Genomic DNA, 18,230 nt, shown 5'->3' with positions numbered 1-18,230 from the left:
CCTTCCCCACCATAGCAAGTATAGTACGACCCCTCTCATCCTCACGCCTTATTTTCTCAGAATCCTCAGGATGTAGTGTGTCACCTTCATTGGATGGGCATACACGTTTTTTCTTTCTAGCCATCAACCTATAAAAAAATCAGAAAAATAAATTTAATAGGTTAGTTAAATACAAAAATCATTGTAATAATAAAACCAAAATTTTAAGTAGGACATCCTAAGGAAAAAACAATAATAATAAAAAAAAGTTAGTACTTTATAAAAAAAAAAATTACATTTGTTACGAGATCGCTTTTGCTTAACATTTTTTCGCTTCTTTGTATCTTCAACCCATGTAACCTCATTATGATCATCTCTCACATATATTGAAGAGTCATCAACATTATCTTCCACTACTTTTCTTGTCAAAGAAGGAGTCTCCAACACACTATAAAAAGTACAATCATCAATGGAGTGTCGAGGCCTTGGTGTTATGACAACTGACCTTCGCTTATCTAAGGGGTCAGTCATATAAAAAATTTGTTTCAAACTTTCCATGTTTACTAGGTTGCAAATGTTAGAAGAATAACCTTCTGGCACTTTCACTCCGGCCAAGCTCTGGCATAACTCGATTTTTTTCTTTTTAGAGAGTGTATAAGCAGCCGGTGGCAAGTACTTTCGACCATTCATTCTCAACCACATGGAGTTAATCTCTAATCCCCATTTCCTTTAAGTCATCTCTAGCTTTCTCCCCATCTTTGGTCTTTCCAGTAATATTTAATAGTGTACCAATAACACTATCACACACATTTTTCTCAATATGCATCACATCAAGCGTATGTCTCACAAAAAGAAATTTCCAATATGGTAAGCTCCATAATATTGAAAACTTTTTTAATCCTTGCTGAGGAAGAAGTTTTTTATGCTTCTTACCATATGTGATCTTGAGATCTTTGATCTTTTCAAACACCTCTACTCCAGATAGTATCTTAGGGCGCATCTTAAACTCTTGATGTCCATTGAAGGCCTTTTTCAAGTTGCGATAGTGATGAATACATGGAAAAAATATACAATTCCCATAAAAAAACATTCTTCTTAGATGCACTCAACCACCTTCCTAGAAAACCCTCCATGCATACGGGACAAGCAGTTTTCCCGTAAACCGTGTATCCTGATAGATTACCATATGCTGGAAAATCTTGAATAGTACAAAACAACAATGCTTTCAAATTGAAATTCTCGTTACGATGTGCATCAAACACCTCTACACCTGCTTCCCACAACATCTTCAAATCATCAATTAGTGGAGTCAGATACACATCAATATCATTACCAGGCTTCCTTGGACCAGAAATTAGTAGTGATAACATCATATACCTTCTTTTCATGCAAAGTGTAGGAGGTAAGTTGTAGGTAATCAAAACAACATGCTATATACTATAAGTGCTACTCAATGATCCAAATGGATTGAAGCCATCTATAGACAAAGCAAGGAGTAAATTACGCTTTTCTTAGGCAAATTCTTGAAATTCTTCATCAATAAACCTCCATTGTGGGGAATCAGTAGGATGTCTAAGCATTCCATCATCCTCTCGACCATAGACATGCCATGTTAACTTTTCAACATCTCCGGCATTAGAAAATAGCCTTTTAAACCTAGGTATTATTGGAAAGTACCATAATACATACCTTCGCAGGCCCTCGTCCTTCATCCTTTTTGTATTGCAAGGCATTACAAATTGCGCATCTCTCTAACGATTCATTCTCGTTTCGATACAACATGCAATCGTTAGGGCAAGCATGAATTCTCTCATAAGTTAAACCCATGACACTTAGTGTCTTTTTTGCCTCATATGTACAACTTGGAAGGACATTATCATCTGGAAGCATGACTATTACCAATTCTAGGATCATATTAAAGCTTTGATCACTTAAACCATGACCCGCCTTCAAGTTACACAACTTAAGTATGGCAGACAACCTTGTGTATTTAGTGCAACTGTCATACAAAGGTTTTTCAGAGTCACTTAATAAGCTCTCAAATTTAGTGGGATCTTCATCAAAATTCTCATGTACTACATGGAGCATTTCCTCTAATCTATCTCCCTCATTTGTATGTTGACATTCATTAGCATTATCTAAAAAGTTACTCACCGAAGCTCCATCCCTACATTCTCCATGCCAAATCCAACACGTATATGTTTTATCAAATTCGCATTTCTCCAAGTGATTAAGTATCTCTTCGGGTCTCTTATACAAGAAATTGTGGCACATGTGACAAGGGCATGGTAGCTTATGGCGGCCTCTACTATTCTTAACTGCAAACTTAACAAATTCTCTTACACCTACTTGATATTTTGGGTCACCTGGCTTAGTTGTTGTTATCCAACTTCGATCCATATTTAATATTTTCTACACAACAACAACTAAAATTATTAATCCCATTCTAATGATTTTATTCAATTTTTATATACTACTTCTGCCCCTACACCTTTCCCCTCATCTTCTAATAATTAAATTGACAAAAAAATAATTCAGGAACCAATTAGCAACAAAACTCACGATTTTGAGTACATGCATGATTCCATAGTGCATTTTTAATAAAATAAAAAAAAAAACACAATTTGACATTCCAACCAACATTAAAGATGTCATACAATCTAAAATAATGAAGAATTTAAAGGGAAATTCAAACAAAAAATTATCTCTCTCTTCATCACAATAAAACCTAAAAACAAAAACCCAGAACAATAAACATCATAAAGCACAGAAACTAAAACCATCATAAAGCACAGAAACTAAAACCATGAACCAACACTTGATATGAAATTTCAAGAAACAGAAATCTAAATACATTTACAAATTTTATAAGCAACCCAACATTAACTAAAATAATAGCAAATTTCGATTGCCAACATTAGCTGACTTACTCGTTAATGTTAAATGTCGAAAAAGAACAAATTTTTATTAACTAAACTAATTTTAATACACTTACTGCCTCATTTCTATAATAGCAGATTCACCAACAAATGTTGAAAAAGAACAAATTTTTATTTCAATATTTCATTTCCGCAAACAAACCAATAAGTCTAAAGTAAATTAAATAAGAAAAGTCAAAAACAAAAAAATTATCAATACATAAAACCCTAACAAAGCATACATGCATCAATTGAGCCAAATTTCTAACCTTTAAGTTTGCGGAGGAGCTGTGGAGGAGCCGTGGAGGAGCTGCTCTTTCGTTCCTTTTTTTTTTGTAATTTCGAAGAAAACCCAAAGATGGGCACGTTGCTACACAACTAGAAATATCAGTGGCCGCAGTAACCCAGAAATCCAATGTTCATTTGGGATTTTGATGAAAAATAGAAGAGATGAATGTCATTCGACAATCTGTAGAAAATTAGTGGTGAAATTGAAAATTTGAAGAGGGTTTTTTGATGAAATTGAAGGGTTTATTTTGAGAGGGAATGGAAAATAAGAGGTGGCAATAATAATGGAAGTATGGAACTCTATAGAAAAGGAATATTAGCATTTTTTTTATCTTATATGTATGAGACCCGTTGTACTTAACACATGTCTCTTACCTAAGAGATCCGTTGTAAATAACAACGGGTCTTTAATATGACCTTGTTATTTAAAATCGCAAAACATAATATATTGGCGCCTACTATTACAGACCCGTTACGTGTAATGTAGGGTCTTTTATATAAAATAGACCCGTTAAATTATACAATGGGTGTCTTAAAAGGGGTCCCTTTGCCACTTTTTGTAGTAGCGTATTTAAAAATAATCCAAAGTTGAGATTATTTTGAGCGAACCAGCGAAAGTTGGGATTATTTTTAACAATTTTTTCTATTTAGTTTTCTTACAAAGGATATTTGTAAACATCAACCATGGATAATAATATACATATACATCATCCGTCATGGATTAACACGGCGACCTATTAACACTAATTTACATATGTATGGACTTGTACTTGGTCTTACAAATAATTACAAACATATTTTCAAATTTAAATAAAAAAAAATGTACCTTTTCAAAAAAAAAAAAAAAATGTACACTCTTAGTCACCTTGATATTATAATTACAAACTTAACATCCATTAAAATTTGCCTCATTGATAATCATCCAATCAAGCAATTATAAAAAATAAGGTTGCTTCTCTTCTTGCAAACTTTAGGTTCATCATAAACTTTACCCCAATTTATGTATACTACACGTTTATATATAATTTAATGAGTAAAACAAATCATTACAAACATATTAGTAAATTTAAATCATAAGCATTAAAAAAAATACAATATCTTATGTGAATGAACATTTTGCCTTGATATAATTATAAACTTCTCATCCACTTTAGCCTTACAAGTATCCTTTTATTTTTACCCAATCAAGCATTCATCACTAACAAGGTTGCTTCTGTTCTTCTTGCAAACTTTAGCCTTGGCATAAACTCGACCGCTCCCACAAGTGTACCCCGTCCCACAATCATCATCTGTGTTACATCTACACAATCCTTCAAGTGCACAACCTATTTTATCTATGATTATTCCGTCTTTTAATCCTAAAACTTGATCAGTCCATTCACTTGAAAACAATCCCAAAGGATCATACCTCTCCTTAACTCGTAAAAACTTTTCTCCATCCTTATACTTACTAATCACACCTTCAAACGCTACATTGCGGTTTTTACCCCAATGTGGCACGCCACCATACTTAAAAATCGCTATTTGCTCAATCTCATTTATTATGTCCTCGTTAAGTTGAGGACTTAAGGCTTCTCTAGGTCGATAATAGGTAATATCGAAGTCTATACCATCCTCATCTTTTCCTAGATAAGCCGAGGAGACCTTGACATATCTCATTAGGATACCCAAGTAAAGATCAAAACCACAAAAGGATGTAGGATCCATATTAACCAATTTTTTAAGGTCTTTAATGAAACTTGTTACCTTGTTCATAGGCAAAGTAAATCCATTGCTAGAAGAGAATTGACCTTTTATTCTTGGATCCCATCCACAATAACCATCAACAATGTTATTTTGATCATTAAGACAACTTCCGGAAGCTTGCATCTTATTTTGATATCCAATAACCGGGTAGCCAGTGAATAACACACCTAGTGACATTTATACCAAATCAACATGGGTAATTAAGTTAGATAAGCTAAATAAAAATGGAGATATATATATATATATATATATATATATATATATATATATGGAAATGATCACTAAATAAGTAAATATATAACTAATTAGTTCCATATAAATAACACCCTAAGTAATTGACATCTTCATAATTGCATAAACAAAGCAACAACTTGATATGATTATAAAAAAACAAATAAAGTAATGGGACTATTACCGTTATTTGTGAGCCCAAATGCACTCCCAGTAAATAGTGTCACGGCAGCGTTAGCTGATATGCATCTTAACTTGCTGCAACCATGTGATTCTATATTCTCCTCTGAATGATGTAATGAACCAATAATTTAACTCGTTAGAACTTAGAAGAATAAATATTCCTTACTATTCCTTTAAATTTGATTAAAATCTGTAAAAATTTAATTGTAGTCGTTTGAAATATGACTACTATAATATTTTAATGATTATATATGTAGTTCATAATTTGATCAACAGCCTCGTATACTTTACCTGCTTTTCTAGAAGACTCTATAAGAGCTTGTGGTACAGATCGGAAGCCCAAGTAGTCATAAACACCATTACCGGGTGTTGTGGTAGGAACTCGATTGTCAATTCGATATATTGCTTTACCTTCGGCTGGTAGCCAAGCTATATCGGCAAACTCATTTTGGAGCCCAAATTTTAGGGCTTCAACCTCCAAGTCATGGTCTTCTTTTGTCATGTACGTAAGGTTCCGCTTGAAAAGTGGTTCCAACTTAAAGGTTACCTTCACAAAATAATAAGTTAAGTTAAATTTGTGTATTTAGTTGTGATTCACTATAGGAAAAATGGAATCTAAAAATCCAACCTTTGCGAGGTCTGACAAAAAAAATCCAACCTTTAATTAATCTCACAAAAATCCAACCTTTGCACCCCAACTTCTCCTACAGATCCTTTTGACCTTTAACCTATTAGGCAGGTAAAAATGTTTTTTTTTTAAAAATTCTCTTTAATTTCCCTTCTCACTCCTCCTCTTTCTCTCTCCTCTCTCCAACAAACCACCAAGGCACCACCACCAATTCTGCCACCCTAACACCAACCACCCTAAACAGCTAAACCCCGACCACCCCAGAACCCAACCCTAACATCAACCACCCTAAACGGCTTAACCCCGACCACCCCAGAACCCCATCCACCCACGAAACTCTACCCACAAAACCGGGGGTTGTCGGATTTGGGTGGAAGGGGGCTAATTTGGGTCGGGTTTAGGGTGGGGAGGGGTGGAAACGGGTCGGGGAGGGTCAAGGGTTGTCAGTTTGTGGTCGGCGGGCGGTGGGGAGGTTCGGGGAGGGGTCGGGCTGGTTTGGAAGGGTCGAATAGGGTGTTTGGTGTGGTGGTTAGGGTTTAGATCGTAGGGGGTTTTGGTGGTTGGGGAGGTTGCGGCAAGGGGTGGGGGTGGGGGGAGATCGTCGGAATCCGACGACCCCGATGGTGGGGCTGGTTGGGGGATGGGGGAAGTTTCCGGGGAATGGGGGAGGTGGCAGTGTTGGTGCGGGGGCTAGGGGAGGTGGCTGGTGTTGATTTTTTTTTTCTTTTAATTTTATTTGTTATTTAATAATTAAAAAAATGACCAATAAATGACTGACATGTGGCACATAACTTACAAAAATCGGTCATCAACAGGTAATGGATTTGTGGGAGAAGGTGGGGTGCAAAGGTTGGATTTTTGTGAGATTATTTAAAGGTTGAAATTTTTTTGTCAGACCTCGCAAAGGTTGGATTTTTAGATTCCATTTTTCCTTCACTATATATGTATTTTGTTTTCAAATTATTACTACATAAAGAGAATTTTAACAAAATCTCACAAGATTGTGCTTTTTTATAAATCATAAAAGTTATTTAAAGTAGATTTTTGTCAAAAATGTCATATCTCAAAACGTGTTAACAAATTAAAAACAAAGATAGATAAAGCAAGTCCAAAGAAAATCAAGTTGTGCATACATACCTGTGAGATGACACCAAGAACACCAAGTGAAACCTTTGCTGCATCAAGGTCTTCATCACCAACACTAAGCGTCCTAACTTTAACATAACCGTCATCAGGTTTGCCAGGACTAATAATCTTAAGGCTAACAACATAGTCTTGAACCGCGCTTCCACGACCCCATAGGGAGCTTCCATGAGCACCCGTTCCGAGCATTCCCCCGACAGTTACACCAGCCCAATAAGGCGAATTTGGCAACGCTAGGTTCACCTTGGCCGCCTCGTCTATCAGCTGCTTTAGCGTCATGCCGCTTTCTACCGTCATAGTTTCTTCTACCATGTTGACACTTATAATCTTGTTGAGATTTTCTGTGCTTATTACTAGACCATCTTCTCCATCAGGGCACACCAACTTTGTGGCGCTATGACCATATTTGGTTGCTACCTATTGAAATAAAAGTCATCTTTCATGTGTCAATTTTTTTTTTTTTTTAAAAATTTCTTTTTAAAATCTGAAATTCTAAACTTTTCCTCAGGTGTATGTTCTAAATTAAATCAAATGTTCTAAATTAATATTCACATGTTCTAAACCATAAATTAGTTAAGTTTGATGCTATAGTGTTAAATAACTTGTTTCAAAGATTTAACTTATATGTTCTTAATTTTATAATGTATGTTCTAACATTTTTAATTATATGTTTCAAATTTAATTTAAAAGCGTATGTTTTAAATTTTACTCGAATGTTCTAAATTTTACTCACTTTTTCTATATTTTATCATAGGTTTTCTAAATTTTTATTCACATGTTTGTAATCTTAAATCAGATGTTCTAAATTTCATAAAGCAGATTTTCTAAATTTTTACTCACATGTTCTAAATTTAAGATCGGTTCTCATATAAGTATGAATTCTCACATATGAGTCTATTCTCATCGGATCCCTTCCCATATATATATATATATATATATATATATATATATATATATATATATATATATATATATATATATATATATATATATATATATAGATTTTAGTGAGCTAGTATTAATTAAGTTTTAAATCGAATATAATTAAATGAATTGTTTTTTTTCCATTCCATTTCCTTTTGAATGTCTTATTTGTAATTTTGAGAGATTCAAATGCAAATGAGATTTAATACTTTAGGATATATATATATATATATATATATATATATATATATATATATATATATATATATATATATATATATATATATATATATATATATATATATATATATATATATATATATATATATATATATATATATATATATATATATATATATATATATATATTAAAATAAAATCATGGGGGATTTTATTGAATTCATCTTGATTTTTAGTTTTCAGATATTAAATACATACTTTGTTAAACACAACTACACTAATCTATTATCATTCCTCCCTTGATCCTCTCCACTATCTCATGTATACGCCCTCCATGTTTTTAAGTGTCATACAATAATCTATACTATATACTAAATTAATCACCAGGATTATCCCTAAAATACACATGTCGCATTTACAATAAAAAAAATTTCCGGCCTTTTTTTTCTTACAAAATAAAAAGTTACAATAATTTATAAAAATATAGTATTAAATTATCTATCTATCAAAAGAGTTTTAAGGGTATATTCAAATTCTAAAAAAAAAAAATAGAAAAGTTATATAACTCATTCCATTTAAGCTAACTTTATTTCAATTGACTTTAACTTTAAGATTTACAAATCTTAATATTATAAACTGTGCATACTGGAAAAAAACTAGTTATTCATTATACCACTTTGACCAATGAATTGATTATGCTTTATACATAAATCAAACATAGTCATCAATTCAACATATGGATACTTATTATTATATATCATTACAATATGTAATGTATAATTTTTGAAAGTCAACTCTTTGTAATTTATACTTATTTCTAATTAAATATACTCTGTATATATATAATTGGCCAAAGTTTGGAGTTAGAAAATGCGTTGGTTAATTAAAATGGAGCACTTAAATAAATAGAGGGAGTATTAATTTATTTTTTTTTCATTGTAAGAGCAACTCCAATTGTTGTAGCTAGGAATTTACTTGCAATTTTTAAAGGTCTCTAGCTACTAGTTTGACTATTGGAGCTAAAAAATACAATTACCTTCAAGCTAATTTGCTTGAGAAAAAAGTTTCCAAAATTTTAGGAGATTAATATATTAAATAATAAAATTTATTTGAGAAAGTCAAGCTTATTTAATTAGCTAGCTAATAGCCAACCATTGAGATACAAATTAGCTAAAATGAAAGTTAGCTTGAAATCATACGACGTGGCATGACAAGCTAATTTTACAATTAGCTTACCATTAGAAATGCTCTAATATGGTCTGGTTTGATTGATCCAATTTTATTATTTGACAAAATTTTTACCTTATTTATGTACACTAATCTTTTAGAAAAAATATATATATATACCAAACAGGATTTCACTAAACTTGTATTAATATGTATTTTTCATATATGAAATGTTCGTACTTATACTTAGAATGAAAGCATATGAAAAAAAAAAAAAAAAAAAAAAAAAAAAAAAAAAAAAAAAGTATAATGTATTCTATATTAACTGAGCCAATAAGTCATGTCCGATTATGATATTCTTTTAAGGTTTAAAGTTTCTAATTTCAACGAACAAAAATGATCGGAATGAAATGCATAAACGTTGTAGATCGACCTCATTTTTATTTTATTTTATTTTTTTAATTTTTTTTTGAAGAAAAAGCACATAAGAATTTAGGATATATAGTCTAAGATTATAATGTAGACGACCGACTTCATATGTATAATATATATAATGTAACATGGACAAACTTTAGCTAAAGTTAGCAACCAATACCTTGATTTTTCTCTCCATCTTGGTTGCATCGCTAACGTAGGAGATGAGTTGATCTTCACTTTCCGGGTACACGGCGTTGGCAGCATGGCAAGTACTCCGGTCAGGGAACGAGCCATAAGAATTGGTGATGATGCAATCGGAGTTTCCGTAAGAGCATTTGATGGGTCCTTCGGGAGGATCACAATTAACACCATTTTTGCAAAGTATCAAAAGAGTAACCCAAATTGGTCCTAAAAGACTATTAAACCATCTTCCATACATATCACAAGGAAAAAGGTCAACGTGTATGTGTAGTTTTTTAATCTGATCGATCAAATGGGAATATGGAATGTAAAGATAATACGTAGTATTCAACTTGAACAAGTTAACGAAGGTTTGGACTTTGGGGTTTATTGTATGCATGTAATACAAGTATATAATACTAATAAAAAAAAACTCGTAACATTAATTATTACTAATTTAATTAAAATGAGTAGAGATATGAATAATATGAGTAACTAAATCATCTAAACTTGCAAGTAGCCAACTATGGATCGATTATTGTAAGAGACTTTATTATTAATTAATCATTAGTATTGATAATACCAATTAACCAAATTCTTACTCCATGATTATTTAAACTTAATATGATCATAAAAGGAATACTCTCTCATAGTGTCATCGCTTAAAAGTCTAATGTTGACATTTTTGTGAAATAATTATTTATATGTCTGAAATGTTGACATTTTTAACAAATCATGAAATAATTGATAATGAGACAAGTAGTACTATTGCAAATCATTATAAACATAAGCTTCAGGCATGGATTATAAATTAATATATACATCATTCATTCACGATTTACAATCGTTTACAATATACTGGGGCTAGTAAAAATTTTATTACAGTTTTACATTAAGAAATCTCCTCATAAAAAAGACTTTTTAATGTTTATTTTCTAGTAAAAGATATCTATAAACTTAAAAAATGGATAATAACATACATGTACATCATCCGTCGTGGATTAACACCACCACCTATTAACACCAATTTACATATACATTGACTAGTACTTAGTCTTACATATCATTACAAACATATTTTCAAATTTAGACCATGAGCATTAATAAAAAAAACTATACATATATATACAGCATCCAACTAAGATTAAAGTCACCTTGATATTATAATTACAATTTGCCTTATTGCTTATCATCCAATCAAGCAATTATCAAAAATAAGGTTGCTTTTCTTCTTCTTGCAAACTTTAGCCTCATCATAAACTTTACCACTTTCACAAGTATACCCCTTCCCACAATCATCATCTGTGTTACATCTACACAATCCTTCAAGTGCACAACCAGTTTTATTTATGATTATTCCGTCTTTTAATCCTAAAACTTGATCAGTCCATTCACTTGAAAACAATCCCAAAGGATCATACCTTTCCTTAACCCTTAAAAACTTTTCTCCATCCTTATACTTACTAATCACACCTTCAAACGCTACATTGCGGTTTTTACCCCAGTGTGGCACGCCACCATACTTAAAAACCGCTAATTGCTCGATTTCTTCCATGATGTCCTCATTGAGCCGAGGCCCTAACTCTTCTTTAGGTCGATAATAGGCAATATCAAAGTCTACTCCATCCTCGTCTTTTCCGAGATAAGCCGAGGAAACCTTGACATACCTCATTAGGATACCCAAGTGAAACTCAATGCCACAAAAGGATGAAGGGTCCATATTCACCAATTTTTTTAGGTCTTGAATGAAGCTTGTTACCTTGTTTAAAGGCAAAGTAAAGCCATTGCTATTAAAAAAATGACCATTTATTCTTGGATCCCATCCACAATAACCATCAATAATATTATTTTTATTAAGACAACTTGCGGAAGCTTGCATCTTATTTTGATATCCAATAACTGGGTAGCCAGTGAATAACACACCTAGAGACATGCATATGAAATCAACATAAATATTCTTACTTTATAGTTTCTCAAACAAAAAAAATTTATTTTATGTTGTATTAAAATTTACAAAAATTACATGATGTTAGCAGACTAATTGCGCCTAGGCCATATTATTATGTGAAAAAATTGAAATGATAGTATTAATTATCGTTATAATAATATGGTTGTCATATTTTAAACAACCACTGTGCTATTAAAACATCTCTACAAAAACAATAAGAGCAAATAAACTACTCCATAAATGTTTAGTTATTTTCAAATAAGATTAGGTGATAAAAATGAGGTGAATACATACACCCTTGTAAAACCAAATAAAGAAATATACCATTATTTGAGAGTCCAAATCGGCTTTTAATAAGAAGGGTCGTGGAAGTGGTAGCTGTGATGCATCTTAACTTGCCGCAACCAAGTGATTCTTGAATATCCTCTGAGTGGTGTAACCAATGAACAAAATATTTAAATACAATCCATTAGAAGAAGTGTATAACATTGAAATTGTGAATCGAATGATACCGCTCACCTCAATACAAAAGTGCCGGCACTATGCATACGAAGTATATATAAACAGTTAGGGACTTAGGTTTACACCAAAATACAAGATTAGGGTCTGTTCACATTTACTGAACTGAACTGATTGGAGCTGAAATGAATATTTTATGAGAGAGGGAAATTAGAAGCTGAGCTGAACTGAACTGAACTGGACTGAGCTGAACTGATTAGAGTTGAACTGAACTAATTAGAGCTGAAATGAAATGAAAATAAGTAAATGTGAACATGCCCTTAGCCGTGATACAAACTATGAAGTATCACTCTACCAAAAATTGACTATTCTCGTATCCTATTCTGATTATGTCAAACTTACTATCTTTTACCAGAGACTCCATTGCTTTTCTAAGTTGATTGGTGGTTTTACATTATAAATCATTCCCCAAAAAAAATAATAAATAAAAATAAAACCCCTTTACACAATCAGAATTAGCTAATAAAACTTGCTATAAGACAAACAACTAAGTACAAACCTCTAATTACCAAATTAATAGGGTCATGATAAGACTAAAATATTCAATTCACATAATCTGATTTGATTTGAATTTTTCTGATTGATTTGATATGATCTTTATATTTGACCAAATTTTAACCTAATGTATACTCTGATGCATAAGATTTCATCAAATTTGTATACATGTATAGTTTTCATATATGAAATTTTCATGACATTTTAAATAGTAAACAATTAATAAACGCAAATAAAAAAGATAAGATCTGATCCAATCTGATCTGATCCAATCTGATCTGATTATTTTTAGTACTCCCTCCATATTTTAATAAGTGTTACAGTTTGACTTTTTCCACTATTCACAGGTTTTGACTTGATTAATATATTAATATATAAATAAAACAAATGTTATTGTATAATCATATAACTAATATATAAAGCTAAACTTTTAGCCAGGCGACGAGGTAGTGACACTTGGCGTTCCAACTTTTCGCCAAGTGTAACGCCAAGTGTCGTGCCACGTATGATAGAGTTATATAGAATTCAATTTGTACGATAAAAAAGTTAGTTTAGAATTTTATTTCAATCAAATTTGGATAGAATTTTAGGATAAAATTATTAATTTAGAGTTTTATTTTTGATATAAAGTACCAATATTTTTATCATAGAATTTTTTTTTTTTTAATAAAGTACAAATTGAATTATAATTTTATTGAAAAATAATTAGATTATAACTCTCATAAATTATCATATAAATTTTTTTTTGTATCATAATATTTTTCTGGAGCGAAGGATTCAAAATGTACCACATCCATTGTTTATAATATATTCTAATCAATTAAAATAATATACTTCACAATCTAATATAATTTTATTACTGTGTGTAGACCTATAAATCAGGTCGGGTTACCAGTCATTTTAGGCAGGGTCATTATTTCAGGCTACGGGTCAAGATATATTTTTCACCAATATTATTATTTTTAGTCATTACATGTCTACAAGTTTAAATCGTCACAAAAACACATCTATCAATAATATGTTTTAAAATTTGACATATAGATTAAAAATATATCTTAAAATTCAAAAAACAACCCGGACATCGCACGGGCACAAAACTAGTACATTATTAAATTCGTTAAAATATATACTTTTATAATATCAATTATTCTAAAATTTTATTAAGATATGATTAGATAAATTAATGGTCAAAGTCGTGTCTCGGCATACATATTTAATCAAAGTGTAACACTTATTAAAACACAGAGGGGGTAGATATCTAAGTTGAAGTAAACATAACCGAAGGAAACTTTAAATAATGATTACTCATAATTTGTTCAAAGACCTCATCATATACATTACCTACCTGCTGTTCTAGAAGACTCTAAAAGAAATTTTGGTACAGATCGGAAGCCCATGACGTCATAGACTCCATTTCCAGGTGTTGAGGTAGGGACTCGATTGTCAATTCGATATGTTGCTTTACGTTGGTTAGGTAGCCACACTATATCGGCAAACTCATGTTCGACCCCAAATTTTGGGGCCTCAATCTCTAAGTCTTGGTCATCTCTTGTCATAAACGTTATGTTTCGCTTGAAAAGTGGTTCCAACTTAAAGGTAACCTTCAAAAAATAAGTTAGGTTATGCATTTATTCGCACCATATAATTTAATTTCCTTTAAATATTTAGTACTATAACTTCTAAAGGTTCCTGAATTATATATTGTCAAACATATAATTAGTTAATAATAATCGATTAGCTTGTAACTTTAGTAAGATAAATATCGATTAATTAAGATAATATAAAATTATAGCTACTATAAACACTCATTAGATCACCTAGCATAATATTAAAAATGATTAGTTTTCTAGTGAAAGTTTTTATCAAGGGCTTCTAGTGAATTTAAAATACTACAAATCAAGTGACACTTCCAAGTAATAAAAGGTTAAAATGTGCATACCTGTGATATAACACCAAGAACACCAAGTGATACCTTTGCTGCATCGAGGTCTTCATCACCAACACTGAGCGTCCGAACTTTAACATAATCGTCGTCCTCTTCACCGGGGCTAACCATCTTAAGGCTAACAACGTAGTCATGGACCGCGCTTCCACGGCCCCATAGAGAGCTTCCGTGAGCACCCGTTCCAAGCATTCCCCCAACGGTTAAACCTGACCAATAAGGCGAATTAGGCAATGCTAGGTTCACCTTGGCTGCCTCGTCTATAAGTTGCATTAGCAACATGCCGCTTTCTACCGTCATTGTTTCTCCTGTCACATTGATGTTTATAATCTTGGTCAGGTTTTTTGTGCTTATTATTAGACCATCTTCTCCATCAGGGCACACCAACTTTGTAGCGCTGTGACCATATCTGGTTGCTACCTGTTGAAAATCAAATTAAAACTCGTATATGATATGCCTAGTCCTACAAAGTTAGAATACCGTGACTATTAGTTTTGTATGCATGAAATATCTTAAACGTCGACCGAGTAATCTGAATAAATAACTAGCCACGTATGAAACTTTATGTTGTAAATAATGATATAATCTTATACTACCTTCTTTCCAATTATACTACCGTAGTTGACTTTTATTAGTCAAACTTGTACATATCATCATCCAACTTTCGTACATCTTGTGTACATATACTTACAAATGTTTATCTAGCTTTCGTATAATATGAACAAATCCTCACGTAACTCTCTTTACAGATTTTGTACACCGTAATATATTTGAATTAATAAACTTATAAATTAATTAACTTTCCTAGTTAAGCTAATACGGAGTATATATACTTCCTCCTTTCTTTTTTACTTGACCCGCTTTGACTTTTACACTATTCACTACTTCTCCTTTGACCGTCTTTTGTGAATAATATGTAAGGAAAAACATATTCATGAAAGATCTTTTGGAATTCGTCTCAATAAATACTATCTTAATATATAACATTTATGATTTTTACTTATGGAGAGTTGAAATTATTGATCGTTAAAGTTTTGTATTGGCAAACGTGATAAAAGAAACAAGTCAAGTAAAAAATAACAGAGGAAGTAATAGATTATTATTTAACCAAATTAAATGTCGTATGAACACATATACTTTCGCTTTAAAGGGTGACAAATCGGATCGATTGAATCAAGTTTATATAATCTGGGTCATACGATTTGGCGTGGTGGCTAGGGAGGTCAAAGGGACGGAGAGAATGGAGAATAAGACGACCACAAAATTAAGGTGAAGGAAGGGAAAAAACATCTATTCCCTCCATGTTTTTTTAAGTGTTATATTTTGACCGACATATAGTTTTAGACAATTTAATTGACTTAAATAAAATAAGAGGTAAGTAGGGTAATTGGAGTATTAAAAAATTATAAAAGAAACATAGTGGGGGTTAATAGTTTATTGAAAAGTAATTAATATGAGAGGAGAGATATAATTAAAAAGTAGTACTTTGTATTAGTTTGGGTGGGAACCATGACAGGAGAGAGATATTATTTTTTAATGTAGCTTTTTGCCAAAAAAAAAGGAAGTGTAACACTTATTAAAATACGGCCGAATTTCATAAGTGTAACACTTTAAAAAACACGGAGGGAGTATATACAAACTGGTTCAAGTTATAATTCATTGTGAATACCAATTTACTATATATTTGTTATTTGACTTATATCCAAACATAGTATATGAGTAAATGTGTAATATGACTTTTACTATAGACAGAGGAAACAATCGTATTTAGTAGGAAATTTGTCTGGATTCTCTATTTTGTTTGAAAGGACCTTAAGTTATATGTTTAAAGTGGTTTAAAAGGATCTTATAAGTTTATTTAGTTGTTTGGGAGGACCTTGAGGTCGGAATCTGGCAGCTATTGACTTTTTCTCCGACGCTGACCTCTCACATAACCTAAAAAAATGACCCCCTTTTTTTCATTAATTTTCCTCTAATTCCTCCTTGCCTCTCTTCTAATTCCCAAATGACACAAATTAAAATAAGTGAATTTGAGGGAAATCATGGAAAAAAAATAAAAGGGAGTCATTTTTTAAGGTCACATGAAAAGTCAACGTCGAAGAAAAAAGTCAATTATTGTCGGATTCTAACCTTAAGGTCCCCCCAAACAACAAAATTAACTTATAAGGTTCTTTTCGATCACTTTAAACATATAAGATCCTTCCAAACAAAATAGTGAACATATATGTCCCTTTTAGACAAATTTTCCTATATAGTATTATGATTTAAACTTCAGTGGAAAAAAAAAAGGAAAATTTGTTTGAAAGTTACTTATGTTTTCACATTTTTGCGAAGAAGGACCTTATTATATGCTCAAAATTATGAAAAAAGGTCCTTATAAATCACTTTTGTTTTGATCGATGAAGGACTTTGATGTCAGAATATGGCCATTGACTTTACATTTTCGGTGTTGACCATCATGCACGTGGCACGTAATGTTGTAAAAAGACTCATTCATTCATTTTTTTTTTCCCCCATGTTTTCACATTCTCTCTTTCTATCCCCAAATTTTCTCTCAAAATCCCTTCTCTTTCCTCAAAATCATGGGAAATTAAGAAGGAAAAGACATTTTCCAAACATCACGTTTATGTCAATGATGGTCAATGTCGAAAAAGTGAAGTCGGCGGTCATATTCCAATATCTAAATTCTACTAGGGCAAGGACATATATAATACGTAGTATATCAAAACAAACGAGCCAAAAACTAATACATACCTTGATTTTTCTCTTCATCTTAGTTGCATCTCTAACATAGGAGATGAGTTGCTCTTCATTTTCGGGGTACACAACATTAGAAGCATGGCAAGTGCTCCGGTCAGGGAACGCGCCATAAGAATTAGAGATGGTGCAATTAGAGTTTCCGGAAGAGCATTTGACAGGCTCGTCTGGAGGATCACAATGAACAACATTGTTATTGCAAAGGATCAAATAGTACAAAAAAATTAGCCAAATCGGCCCTAAGAAACCGTATGGTCTTGTGCTATAAACACTAAAAATATTTGACATCTTCAACTTATCAAGAAAAAGATCAATGCACGTAGAATTTCTGAGCAAATAATGAAAGATAATGTTATTATTGAGCTTGAGAAAGATAATGAAGGTTTGCAACATGTATATATATATATAATACTATAGTTTAGTTATTGATTGTGTAACGTAACAAACTAAAAGGCGGTGACAATTACATATTCAGGAGTTCTAGCAACTATGGTTTATTGAACGAGCCACATCCACAAATGAATTTTATATTTTTTTTTTTTGGAACTTCATAATATAATTTTAATTTGGTTTTTCACTATTTAA

At 31.8% G+C, this 18,230-nt stretch overlaps 3 protein-coding genes across 3 annotated transcripts; all 3 read right to left on the bottom strand.

Annotated features, from left to right (window-relative positions):
- Positions 1 to 685: 685 nt before the first annotated feature.
- Positions 686 to 2,379, bottom strand: LOC145632659 (uncharacterized). Its single transcript, XM_081685006.1, has 3 exons — positions 1,669 to 2,379; positions 1,119 to 1,265; positions 686 to 1,006 (listed from the first exon to the last, which is right to left on the bottom strand). The coding sequence occupies exons 1-3, from the start codon at positions 2,377 to 2,379 to the stop codon at positions 686 to 688; spliced, it is 1,179 nt and encodes a 392-aa protein (XP_081541132.1).
- A 1,982-nt stretch (positions 2,380 to 4,361) lies between these two features.
- Positions 4,362 to 10,259, bottom strand: LOC145632658 (L-gulonolactone oxidase 5-like). Its single transcript, XM_081685005.1, has 5 exons — positions 9,983 to 10,259; positions 7,111 to 7,533; positions 5,637 to 5,892; positions 5,347 to 5,448; positions 4,362 to 5,098 (listed from the first exon to the last, which is right to left on the bottom strand). Exons 1-5 carry the CDS (start codon positions 10,241 to 10,243, stop codon positions 4,362 to 4,364), a joined length of 1,779 nt encoding a protein of 592 aa, XP_081541131.1. The 5' UTR covers positions 10,244 to 10,259.
- An 833-nt stretch (positions 10,260 to 11,092) lies between these two features.
- On the bottom strand, positions 11,093 to 17,990 carry LOC145630515 (L-gulonolactone oxidase 2-like). The gene is made up of 5 exons (XM_081682774.1): positions 17,643 to 17,990; positions 14,886 to 15,308; positions 14,292 to 14,547; positions 12,257 to 12,358; positions 11,093 to 11,907 (listed from the first exon to the last, which is right to left on the bottom strand). The coding sequence occupies exons 1-5, from the start codon at positions 17,931 to 17,933 to the stop codon at positions 11,174 to 11,176; spliced, it is 1,806 nt and encodes a 601-aa protein (XP_081538900.1). The 5' UTR covers positions 17,934 to 17,990; the 3' UTR covers positions 11,093 to 11,173.
- Positions 17,991 to 18,230: the final 240 nt, after the last annotated feature.

The sequence above is a fragment of the Chenopodium album genome, chromosome 5 (genome assembly GCF_948465745.1).
Source record: "Chenopodium album chromosome 5, dcCheAlbu1.1, whole genome shotgun sequence".
In the NCBI taxonomy this organism is placed as follows: Eukaryota; Viridiplantae; Streptophyta; class Magnoliopsida; order Caryophyllales; family Amaranthaceae; genus Chenopodium; species Chenopodium album.
The sequence above is the reverse complement of the archived record's forward strand: the minus strand, read 5'-3'. Positions and strand labels throughout refer to the sequence as shown.